The sequence below is a fragment of the Gouania willdenowi genome, chromosome 10 (assembly GCF_900634775.1).
Source record: "Gouania willdenowi chromosome 10, fGouWil2.1, whole genome shotgun sequence".
Taxonomy (NCBI): Eukaryota; Metazoa; Chordata; class Actinopteri; order Blenniiformes; family Gobiesocidae; genus Gouania; species Gouania willdenowi.
Genome location: NC_041053.1, coordinates 33,969,547 through 33,982,072, shown reverse-complemented (window position 1 = coordinate 33,982,072; position 12,526 = coordinate 33,969,547). Strand labels below are relative to the sequence as shown.

General features: G+C 37.5%; 1 protein-coding gene across 1 annotated transcript in view; it reads right to left on the bottom strand.

Annotated features, from left to right (window-relative positions):
• Nucleotides 1-12,526, bottom strand: part of fgfrl1a (fibroblast growth factor receptor like 1a) — a 101,226-nt gene that overhangs the window by 3,242 nt on the left and 85,458 nt on the right. The window contains exons 5-7 of the mRNA XM_028459165.1: nt 5,670-5,951; nt 664-836; nt 411-591 (exon numbers count right to left, since the gene is read on the bottom strand). Of these exons, the coding sequence (XP_028314966.1) occupies nt 411-591; nt 664-836; nt 5,670-5,951 (636 nt within the window). The remainder of the gene's footprint in view (nt 1-410; nt 592-663; nt 837-5,669; nt 5,952-12,526) is intronic.

Here is a 12,526-nt window from a genome sequence, read left to right as displayed (position 1 = left end):
TACATAGGATGGCACATTTACTGACCACTGAATTAATCAAAGTTATATTGGTAATTTAAAAAAATTAAAAAATCCACTTTAAATTCCACTCATTGTTTTGAAGTTGTAGATTAAGCCTTAAAGAAACCAATGTTGGAGACACAGTTAGTTGTTTAGGAGAGCCCACTGTTCCACAAGTTTTCCACATTTTTTCACAAATGACAAAAAAATAAAATAAATATACAATAGCTGCTTTTTTAAAATAAACAATGCATTTTCAAAGTAAAGGTAAACCAGGTGATTTATACATTTTCTAAACATTTAAGACCAAGTTTAATATAATCATTTATCATCCGACCTTTGCTTGGCCAGTTTCAGTGTGGTTTACAATCTAAACAAAGGCCCTGATTTATGTGCATGTTGGTTCTGACCTGGCAACACGGTGAGGTAAGCACTCCTGTAGCTGTAGCCCATAGTGTTGGCTGCTAAGCAGATGTACATGCCAGCATCGTCCTCCTTGGCTCTGGTGATCAGAAGCTTGTTGAGGTAGGATCCGTCGGGTCGGGACCAAACCTCTCCCGTCGGCAGCACCACAAAGCGATGATCTCCAACCTTTAGGAGGAGAAAAAAGGTTTTCAAATGTCTGAAGGACTTCCCAGAGTATTTCCTGCAGTGGGTTTGCACCTCTATGGTGGAGTTAAACTTGGTTTCGTCACCAGACTCGACCCTTTTGAGCCACTGGATCACCGGTTTGACGTCGCTGCGGACTTTACACTGAAACGACGTGGTTCCTCCATAGTCCACGGTGGTGTTAACTGGGTGAGTACCAGTAAGGATGGGTTTGGAGTTGGTTCGCTCTAAACACACAAAAGAAAAAACAAACATCAACTTAAAGCGGTGGTTCCCAACCTTTTTGGGTCGTGACCCCATTTTCATATTACAAATTTCTAGCAACCCCAGAGACTTTATTTTATTTTATATTTGTTATGCTGTGTTACAAACACAGAGTAGTAAGTGTTAGTTCCCAAAGTGACATTATACACAAGCTCAGATATCTTTATACTGCATTTTATTTGAACTAGATTTATATTTGAGAAAGAGAAAGTATAGATTACAGTTGTTTGAGACTGTGTGTGGTGTTTTAATTTGAAAAAATAATCATAATTATTTAATCTTTTTGATCTTTCTGCCTTTATTTTTGTGATATTATATATATGTTTTAAATCAATGATTTAAAAATATGTATATTACTAGACATTTCAGGCCACCCTATTTTACTTCCTCGTGACCCCACATGGGGTCAGGAGGACCCAAGGTTGAAAAACCCTGACTGAAGGGGATTCTCTTTGCAGGGATTAGTCTGAAAATATTTTCTTATTTCAATTTTTAACTAAAGAATAATCTTTGTAGTGAAAATTAATTAATTGTTGACTATTTTTCATAAATATTATGGCTTAAAAAAAGTTACAACTTGAAAAAAAAACTGAATAAAAAAATATTTTTAATTTAATTTATCAAATTAAATTTCAAATTGGATACATAGTTACATGTTTTTCTCTTGTGGAATTAGAAGCATCAGAAAAACAAAGAAGGTACTATTAATCCACTCTAAACAGACACTAAACATGTGTTTACTCTGTAATCCTCATTCAATCTAATCACATCTTTAAAGCTGAACTGTCTAATCACACAAGGTGGCACCTGAATTGTCCAATCGGGTTCCAGAGCTGCTATTATTGCTCACTTTACTACTTTAATAAAAAGTCGAAATTGAAGCTGAAACGTATGTAGTTTTATTTGTCGTGCGCTGCCTCTTCAGTCATCGTGTTACCAGCTGTTTCTGCAGAACAATAAATGTCAACTCAAAGTGAAAATGTCACATTGACAAAAGCAAAGCAGCAGTGTGATTTATTTCTCCTGTGTGTGTGTGTGTGTGTGTGTGAATGTGTGCCGGGACCGTATTTCAGGAACAACTACAGCTGTACGACAATGTGAAGCAGATGTGACGAGTAAAACCAGAGTAAAACGAGAGTCAGGAGAGCCAGTTTGAGGCTCTCAACAGAGCTGTAACATTTTGTTACAGTTCACACATGGACACGCAAAATCAACTTCAGCATTAAATCATCTCGTCTTTGGGAAATCTTCTAAAACAGCTGAACGCAGCTCATCACGTAACACTCTGTGCTGAAACTGGAGCTTTTGTCACTGAGATTAGTTGCTGACTCATGATGTTTCATGACAACAACGGTTGGTTATCAATAAAACACTTAAATAGAGCTTAAAAAAAACCACATTCAAACCTCTATTTTTGGTGTAGTACACCCCATGCAAAGCTAAATTATCCATGTTCAATTACAGTTACAGGCATTTTTTCCTATTTCAATGATTTTTCCCCCCCTGAATGTCAACTACAATTACGTTCTCAATTACTAAAGTTCAAATTGAATGAATTACAATTACAGAGCCTGAAATAAATAACACCATAAAACTTAACCTTCCTCTTGTGTTAGCTTTTAGTTAGCACCCTTTATGTTAATTCTAATCTCTTAGTTACCTTGTTAGGTGTCGTTATCCATGCAAATATAGGTATTATTAATATTTAATACAATTTGTTGTTTTTCTTTTTGCTTTTGTTGTATTTTTTTTTTCAAATGTATTTATGTTCTACATTTTGCACTACTATCCTATGTTAGCATTTATTTTGTTCTTCTTACACTGAGTTGCTGAAAAAGTGAATTTTCCCACTGGAGATCAATAAATGTGTATTCTATTCTATTCTATTCTATTCTATTTTTTGTGTCAGATCAACTTGATTTTAATTTAATTACATTTTTTTTAATGGTAAAATGATTCTTAAGAGAACTGACAGGTAGTGGGAAAACTTGAAACATATTTTAATGATTAACTACGTACGTATGTATAAGCCATAGAACTCTAACATGGTTCCACAGTTTTGCGTTTGATTAAATTGTAATTGACAGTGCTGCATAGAATTTCCATGCCAATTACAATTACAAAATCAATTATCTGAACTCAATTATGATTCAATTGCAATTATAATTAGGTCATAATTGTAATAAATGATCAATTACACGATTACAATTATAATTGACCTCAACCTTAACCCCATGTGATTATACATTTCCATGTTTTTATTGATTTTTAAGCTGTTGCATGTTTTCTGTTACACTTATTGATCATGTAAATCACATTAAATTGCCTTGTGTATGAAATACTCTATACAAAAGCCTAAAAGTAAATAAAAGTTAACACAATACAAGTGGCTTTAAAGGCATTGAAAGACTTTTCAATAGAAATGGATTCATTTTCACGGAAACACTGTTTAGTCTACTACACACTCTTTCCCAAGTGTGAGCAAGCCCTTCCAGGGCAGCAGGCTACTGGTTAACAAACCAGTTCAAAAACTAAAACAACAATTATGGTGTTTCAGATCATTAGACACCCTACATAATGATTGGATTGTGAGTTTAAAAAAAGAGCCAAACAAACTGAAACAGGCCTGTGGGTGAAACAATAGTAGCTCCACATGGTGGGGCAGCGTAATGGATGTTATTGTTGGATTTGGAGGCAGAAATACACACTACAGTTCCTGGGTTGTGTAACAGTAGGAATGACCATGTGCAGACTTTTCTTTACCTCCATGGCATTGACTGATTTGTCTCTGTCCAGGCCTCGGCCTTTCTGAGTGAAATATTTGCGGTTCCCCACTCGCCTTTTTTTTTTTTTTTTAAATAATTGTAGATAAAAAAAATAAATGTGGTTTCCTAAAATGTCTAGTAATTGATAAAAAAAAAAAAAAGATCCAAAAATGGTTTGGAACCACTGGCTTAGAGAGTAACTAAACCCTGAGGTTTTGGATGAGGTATAACCCTTGATTGTGGGCGGAGCTCCTGAAGCAGTTAGGACACGCCTAATCTATACTATAAAAGCCACAAACAATCAATCCAACCTAACCACAGATTGCAGAGACCACAGGTGCTTTTTATAGGAGGGGCGGGGCCAACAGTGGTGGTTAGTGAAACATCACAAACCCCTATTCACAGCCAATAGCACAATGTGATTGTAATAGCCAGGTTTCAATCCATAGAGGGCAGTCACGCTTACACTTTATAGGCCAGGCTACCGAACACGCCACTCATTTTGTTCTTCCTCTTGTTGTTGTGTTCACTAGTTCAAATCGCTACTCCTCTATTAACTGTGAATGTGTCACGGGGCGCCCCCGGGGGCCCTCATTCCTGTAATTTCCAAATGTATGGGAACATTATTTTGTGATATGTAATTTCAAAGGTAATTCAACGTAGATTACAATTATGCCTCGAACAATTAGATTAGGGGCCCGATGGGCCCGGGGGCCTACCCCCTTTTTAAAGTGGTTTTCTCTTTTATTTGCGAGTCAAATATTGCGACAGTTGGTGGTATCGAATCATTGTCACAAACCAATATATGAATGGGGCCCATTACTCCGTATGTGCCACGTTAATGCTCGTTGAATCAGGCTGTAATTTGACATGAATATTCTGTGTCAAGAGCCTCTTGGAGACTTTTCTCGGGAACGTGGTACGTTCTATTCGGCGCGAAGACGTTTCGTGGGCCCAGCCGTAGTTTATCTGAACTTGTTACATCAAAATATGCCAAACTAAAATACTTTCACTAAAATGTCAAGAGTTGGAAAAGATTCAATCAACAGCACTACTTCATACCAAATATATTTGTTTTCAGCAAAAAAATAATAATTTTGAAGCTCAGCTGATTTTTAAATACTTTAAAGTCTAAGGCTTGGTTCACACAGCAGGTCTTAATGCTCAATTCGGATACTTTTTAAAAATTTGATTTTTTGTGTGCTCGTTCATATTTACACATTAAATGCGTCTATCAGTTTGGAGTATGAATGTGACCCTGAGGTACGCAGCCACTCACTTTTTAAGCAAGTAAATATGGAGGCATCTCATCTTGGGGTGTGTAATTACATTAAGAACTCACTCTCCTTCCACTGTCTACCGTCCTACTTACATCCTCCACTGGGGATCCCCGCGGCTCGGTCTGGGACGCAGAATTAGGACGCTATCGCATTTAGATGACATACAGGTCGGACAGCATTGCAAAATATCAGATGCGTATATATATCCACATATGAAAGTGGCCTAGGACGGATTTGAAAAAATTGGAATTGACCTGCAGTGTAACCATAGCCATATGAGTTGAAAATGATTGGAGTTACAGGTGGAAATATGATGACAACTGTACATAGACTTTATATTCCAGCAGATCAATGCCCTGGAAGGTTTAAGCTTTAGCTGAGAACATGTAAATGTAAAATCATGTTTTGTATTGTTGGTGTAGCTGTGGGTTCTTTGCAGCTCATTCATGGTTCAACGGCAGCTACAAAATATCTGTTTAATTATTGAGTATATGCGTTTGTTAACATAATAATCAGCCAATGAGATCGCAGCAGCTCTTGTGAACATGATCAGGATGATCTGCTTCTGATTAAAGTGAGCAACAGAAAGGTTCAAGCCTTCTTTAAAATGCAGCTGCTCTTATTGAGGAACTGTTTCCAAACTGAGCCCCAGATTTATTTTTGGCACCAACTTTTCTGTAGTGGTTCCCATCATCCTTTGTTACTTCGAATATGTTTTGTATTTCTTGGAAGCTTCGCCGCTGTTACTTACGTATGACCTCCACTTTGTAGGTGGCGTTGATCTCCCCCGCCCTGTTGGACACCTGGCATGTGTACTTCCCACTGTGCTCTGGCATCAGGTTCCTTAGACTCAGAGTCCATCTCTTCTTCTTTCCCTCACCCTCTTCATCGGGCAGAGGGCGGCTGTCCTTCAGCCACACAATGTCGGGGCGGGGGTTTCCGCTCGCTGTGCACTTCAGACGCACGGAGCTGCCCACAGGACGAGCAATGACCCGCTTCCTCATCTTGGCTGGTTGTGTAAAACGTGGACGAACTGCAATCACAAAAGGATTAGAAATTAGTTGCGTAGGTCAGTGTTTCTCAAATGGGGGTACGTGTACCCCTATAGGTAGGCAATGGCACTACAGGGGGTATTTGAGAGAGAGAGAGGATACAGTAATTAAAAAATGAAAGCATTAAAAATATAGGGTTTTATAAAGGTTATTTGTAATTAAAAATGATAATCATACTAATGATGTTATTCTTTTTTCAATGTGGAGGATAAATGCACTTCTTTAAAGTCTTGAATGAACTAAATAAACAAAACAAATATTACCAACAACTCACAAAATGACAACAAAAACACACAAAATAAGAGAAACATATACTTAATTATAAAAAGAGGAGACAAACAACAACAAAAACACTAAATGAGAGAAAAATACACAAGATCACTACAAAAAAAACACAAAAACATACAAAACAACCAAACGACACTAAAAACACACAGAGAGAATAATTTAAATGATACAAACAACAAAATACACAAAATGACAGAAAACACACAAAATAATGATAGAAATTATCTTGATTAAAACATGAACTGAAAATACAAGGATCAATCTTGGTCCCGGAGATGACCGTAAATAATAAAAACTATAGAAATAAATCTATTCAAGATGCATTAAAAACTGTTTAATTTCATTTATTTAGAATGAGATTCTTTAAAAAGTGTCTTATCACTCATTCATTCCATCATTATGCTCTATAAATGTTTTTTCACAGATTTCTGAGCAAATTGTTGTCGACAGAACAAGAGGGTACTTGAGCTAAAAACGTTTGAGAACCACTGACATACTGTAGGTGTATCTGGAGATGAAACTTTTGATAAAAGGTGGGCTTATGTTTTCTTTGCTGGTGAAAGGATGGAGGAAGAAAGGCGGGAACGCTCAAAGTAATTAGGAGAATGTCAACAGTTTATGGAGCAGGTTTATATTTACAAGCAGTGTCTGATCTTCAGAGCAGCAGAAGGAGAACAGATTGGGGAACATGATGGGATCTGTTCAGGAAGCCTGGTATACGTATTAGAGGGAACCCTGGCTTTGTTAGAGAAACCCGAGGATTCTGGGTTTTAAGCCGACTTCTGCTGAAGCATCAAGATCTGCAAATTCCTCTGATCCATCCTTCATCACATCCAGCTCTGCACTTGTGTTCCTCTGCTGTGTGTGTATATTCTGCTCAGGGTGATCCAGGCCTGTGAGAAACTGTCTGAATATTGCACATATCAGATGCATGTTTGCTTGGCTTTAGGAGCTGTGTGTCCTCACTTTCCCCGTTACTAAATCAGATCTTCTGCAGCCTGTCGTCCTATTTATTGCATGCATGCAAAGCCGGCGGTGTTGTGTTAAAGTACTCGGCATCCTCTGGCCGCGGGAGCGCGCGTGCATTCATCGTTCAGCGAAGTCGGAGTTACGTTTTAAACGTCTTTTAATGCTGTAATCTACGTTGTTGGACTTTTAAATGCTATACATCCTTATTTATTCTCTTTACACTATCCTTGGGGGTGCTGAAAATTTCAAACTGCATTTTTTATTTATTTTGACAGGTCCAAAATGTATCCTGACTTTTTCAGCACCCCCCTGTAACTTAAAAAAGGAGAAAGGAAAGTTGCTCAAATAAGCAGTGTTATTATTTATGATGTTCAACATGATACACATTATCATACAACACTCGATACATGTGCTTTAATATGGGAGAGACGCTTTAACGTAGAGGGACAAACTTTCTGGCAGTTGTAAATCACTAAGTTAGGAAGGATAGTATGAAAAGGACACATAAGGATTAAAAGCATTTAAAAGTCCAACAACGTAAATTATGGCATTAAAAGACTCCCGCGGTGCCAAAAGATGCCGATTTTGTCGGGGGGGGGGGTAGATTGGTACGACAGCAGTGATGATCTTTAACATTTTTCAAACTGAACCTGTATTTCATGCAAAAAATGTTATAATCCACGAGTAATGTCAGTGTGCCCCCAAACACTGCCAATGAGACGTCCCGAAAGTTGTGTTGAAACAATGGCGGAGGATGATTTTGTGGCTTTCGATGAAAATTTTAATGTTTCACAAAACAACCATAAAAAAAAAAAAAAAAAAAAAAAAATTGCCATCAGCCAAATCACTGTCTTCCGTTTCTGGCAAAGAAACAAAAAAATCACAGCAAGAATGAAGTGAAAACACTTCTTATTTATCAGAAATGAAACTTTGAACTTCGCACTAACCTCATGTTGGAAATTGAGCATAATGACATGAAGCATTTTATATAAAGTTGCAGTGAAACCATGAAAAATAAAGGATTCTACTTTCTCTTGCATAATCTGTCAGGAAACTTTCTCCGCTTCAGCACAATCTTTTCATTCTTCAATGGAATTTCCAATCCCACAATGCAATGTGCAAAACATGACCATTAACAAGCTTAAAGTTTGTGATCTTAAGAGGAGCAATTGCAACTTTTGACATTAGTGAGTAAATTCTCGTCCTTTTCATATATTCATCTATGAGGCCTACACCATGTCTTTATCTGTGTTAGAAGAGGTTATTAAAGCAGAGGTGAACATTTAGCCTTGCAATATAACCACTGCACCAGGGACCTCAAAATCCTGAAGGGTTGCAGAGCTGCATGTTTTAGTCTCTGCTAATTACAGCCAGTAACTTTTTATAAAGATGTAGGAATTATTTTATTAAAGATCCTAAACGTGCCATCCAGGAACTGAGTGTGGCTCCTAGTGTCAATGTGCTCCCAGGCCTAAACTACATTTTTAACACACAAATCCATTTTATTTTTGTCACGAGATGCTTCCAAATGTATTGCCGTCTTCTAAATATACCATTTAGTTTTTAAAACTCAGATCTAGACAGAGCTATCTGCTCAGAAGCTAAAAACGACTCAGCTATTTAGTGACGTGAAGATGGAAAATTATTTAGGATCGCACCAAATGCTTTCCAACAAAGCGTAAAATTCACAGTTAACCTCAAGCCCTCAATCAAACCACCGCATTCCTCCACCAGATGCAACCCTTGTGTTCTTCCAGCCTTTAAAAGTTCCCAGTTGGTGAGAGCTGAAAACGTCTTTAAAAACAATTATTAGCTGTGAAATAAAGGGAAAAACCCACAACTATTGGTAAAATTGCAGAGAGACTCAAGCAGAGATGGAGGGAAGGAAATCATTGACAGGAGCACTTGATTTTATGGCCCTCACCTTCCAACCGGAGCAGATTAACATCAATCTTGGTAGTAAATCTGCCTCAAACTACAGCAGTTGCATCTTTATCCTCAGACGTGGTTATTATTTTAGCTCTGAGTAAACAAACAGGGAAGGAGAATTATGTGACAGGTTTTGAAGATTCCTCCACTCTGGTTGAATATGGCTCTCTGCAGACGGCTCAAAACTGGGCAGGATGACAAAACAAACATACCACAAAGGCTTTAAAGGGTGGCCTCCGAGTCCCGCGAGTCAGAGGAAAGCTACTGGACTGCAGCTGAACTGTGACCAGAGTCACGGAGGACGGCACAATGATTAGTGTTAGTACGTACCACAGTCATGACTGCATAAATTCAGCTGTTGAGCTGCCATTAAGAAACTAACAGCAAAAAGATGGGACGAGCAAATGCAAAAGCACTCAAACTGAACTGGATGAAGAACTGGAAGATAACCAAACTGCTGAAAAGTGTGCGGTAAATGAATAGATTTATTCAAGATTCAAAGAATCAAGATTCAAAGTGTTTATTGTCATGTGCACAGTAAAGAAAAAAGAAAAATATGATCTAGACCAGTGATTCTCAACCATTTGAGCCACGACCCCCACTGTAGCTGAAGGTGGTTGAACACACACATTGAAGTACAGTCATGTGGAGACAGGGCTATCTATAAGGGGGAATAAAGGGGAGAGATTTTTGGAGTCCATAAAGTCAGCAAAATAATGGTCCATTGTTCTATGAATGTGATAACCACAATTATTTATTAATCTGAATAATATCCACTATTACCCAGGAAGTGTATTATTATTTGAACCATAGTATAAGGTCATCTTAAAGATGTAAATCCTTGTTTTAATCAGAAATAAAATGGGTTAAAAAAAACAAAAATGGTGGAAAAGGTGGTGAAATTGTATTTTAAAAACTACAAAATTTTATAAAAGTTGTAAAAGTGTCAATATTGGAACAGTTGGTTTAAAATGGCAAATAATGGGCATGACAAATTGTAAATGTGGTTAAATTGGCAAAAATAAGCATGAAATATGGTTAAAAGTGACAATAATAGGTCAACATACTGTATGTGACATTAGATGGGAAAAGTGGTGGAAAGGGTTTATAAGTACCAAAAATATCTTGAAAGTGGGACAAAAATGTGCAAAAGTGGCAGAAATGGGAGTAATTTAGCAAATATGCATTAAAAGAAGGAACAATATGACAAGAAAATGTGATGAAAATAGGTTAAAATAAGCAAAACTGGGCTCAAATTGTTTAGAAAATATTCTTAGTTTCTTAAAAGCATTTGGTGACCCCCTCGAAGTGTCTTGCGACCCCAAGTTTGAGAACCCCTGATCTATGCTGTATCAAATGTGAATAAAAAGCTGGATAGAAAAATGTACTGAAACCCAACCAATAAAACATTAAACGATGACAGACAAATTAAGAACAAAAGCGCAAGAAAAAAAATACATTAAAACAATATACATATATATAAATATATATATATATATAAAAAAGCAAAGGTCAAAGAGAGGGCGCAAGAATAAAAGACAAGAAAGAAAAACAGGGAGGACAGATGAGTGAGAGTGAGGGTAGAAGGTGAGAGCAGAGCAGCAGAAGGCTGAGCTTGTTCTCAGTCTCAGGGGCTTCTTCAGCGCCACACTTCACAGTGTAAAAATACTGCCGACCACGAGACCCAGCGCCTTTGATCAGACACGGAGCCACAGATAGAAGGGGGGACGCGCGTGTGTGTGTGTAACAGCCTTGTGTAACCAAGCTTGGATTTTAGATACAAAGATAGTAAAGCTTAGTATCAAGTGATCTTATTTTGGCTATAACGTAGTGCAGATACTAAAACAGGAAACATTTAGCCCGATGGTTACATTTGATTTGGAATGTAGGCGAGGCTTTGGAAATGTCAGGTTCAAGATATTTAAGGTAAGACAAATTTATTAGTATAGCGCATTTCATACACAAGGCAACTCAATGTGCTTTACATGATCAAAAATTGCAACAGAAAACATTCAACAGCTTAAAATTAATAACATTAAAGTGCGCAACAAAAAAAACAACTTTTAAAATCATCAGAAAAAACAAAACATTTAAAATCATCTCTCTCAATCAACATGCAGTAGAGAAAAAAAACTGCTTTTTTTATTTAAAAATGTTCACATTAGATGCTGACTTCAGCTCTGCTGGCAGTTTGTTCCACTTCTTTGCAGCATAACAACTAAAAGCAGCATCACCATGTTTACTGTGAGCTCTGGGCTCCACTATCTGACTTGTGTCCATAGATCTGAGAGACCTGCTGGGTTCATACCTGACTAACATCTCACTGATGTATTCTGGACCAAACCCATTCACAGATTTATACACCAGCAGCAGAACTTTAAAGTCTATTCTGAGGCTGACTGGGAGCCAGTGTAAATATTTTAAAACTGGAGTAATGTGCTCTGACCTCTTTGTATTGCTTAAGACCCGAGCTGCAGCGTTCTGAACCAGCTGTAGCTGCTTGATGCTCTTTTGGGGGATTCCTGTCAGAAGACCATTACAATAGTCCAGTCTGCTGGAGATAAAAGCATGGACCAGTTTCTCCTGATCTTTCTGAGTCATTAAACCATTCACTCTGGAGATGTTCTTTAGGTGGTAGAAGCTGCTTTTCTGATAGATTTGATCTGACTGCTAAATGTAAGATCTGAGTCAATCAGAACACCAAGGTTTTTGACTTGGTCTTTAGCTTTTAAAAATCGAGACTCAAGATACTTGCTGACAGCAGTCCTCTTTTCCTTGTTACCAAAGACAATCACCTCCATCTTGTCATAATTTAGTTGAAGGACGTTTTCACTCATCCAGAGGTTTACTTTTTTTAAGCAGTCACACAACACCTCAATGGGACCATAGTCATCTGGGTTCGGTGATAGATATAGTTGTGTGTCATCTGCATAGCTCTGATAATCAACCTTACAGTTCTGTAAAATTTGTCCTAAAGGAAGCATATAAAGGCTAAACAGAAAGGGTCCAAGAACAGAGCCCTGAGGAACCCCACAGGACATTGGTAATCTGTCAGATTCAAAATTTCCAATGCTTACAAAAAAACTTCGCTACTCCAAGTAGGACTTAAACCATTGCATTGCTTTTCCATTTAGTCATACTTATACCAGTTTCCTGTCTTCTTGTAATCTAAAACACGCACAATTCCCCACCGCCCAAACTATTTTAAAAACGCTAATTTTAGTTTGTTAAATATTTAAAAATTATACTCATTTGGAGCACAAATGTCTGTCCAAGCATCCTCGGTTTACTGGTGGAAGTGATTCACCCATGTTTGTGAGCATGTGTGTATAAAAAACTCTTTTTCTTTGTATTTTTAAGAATTTTTATT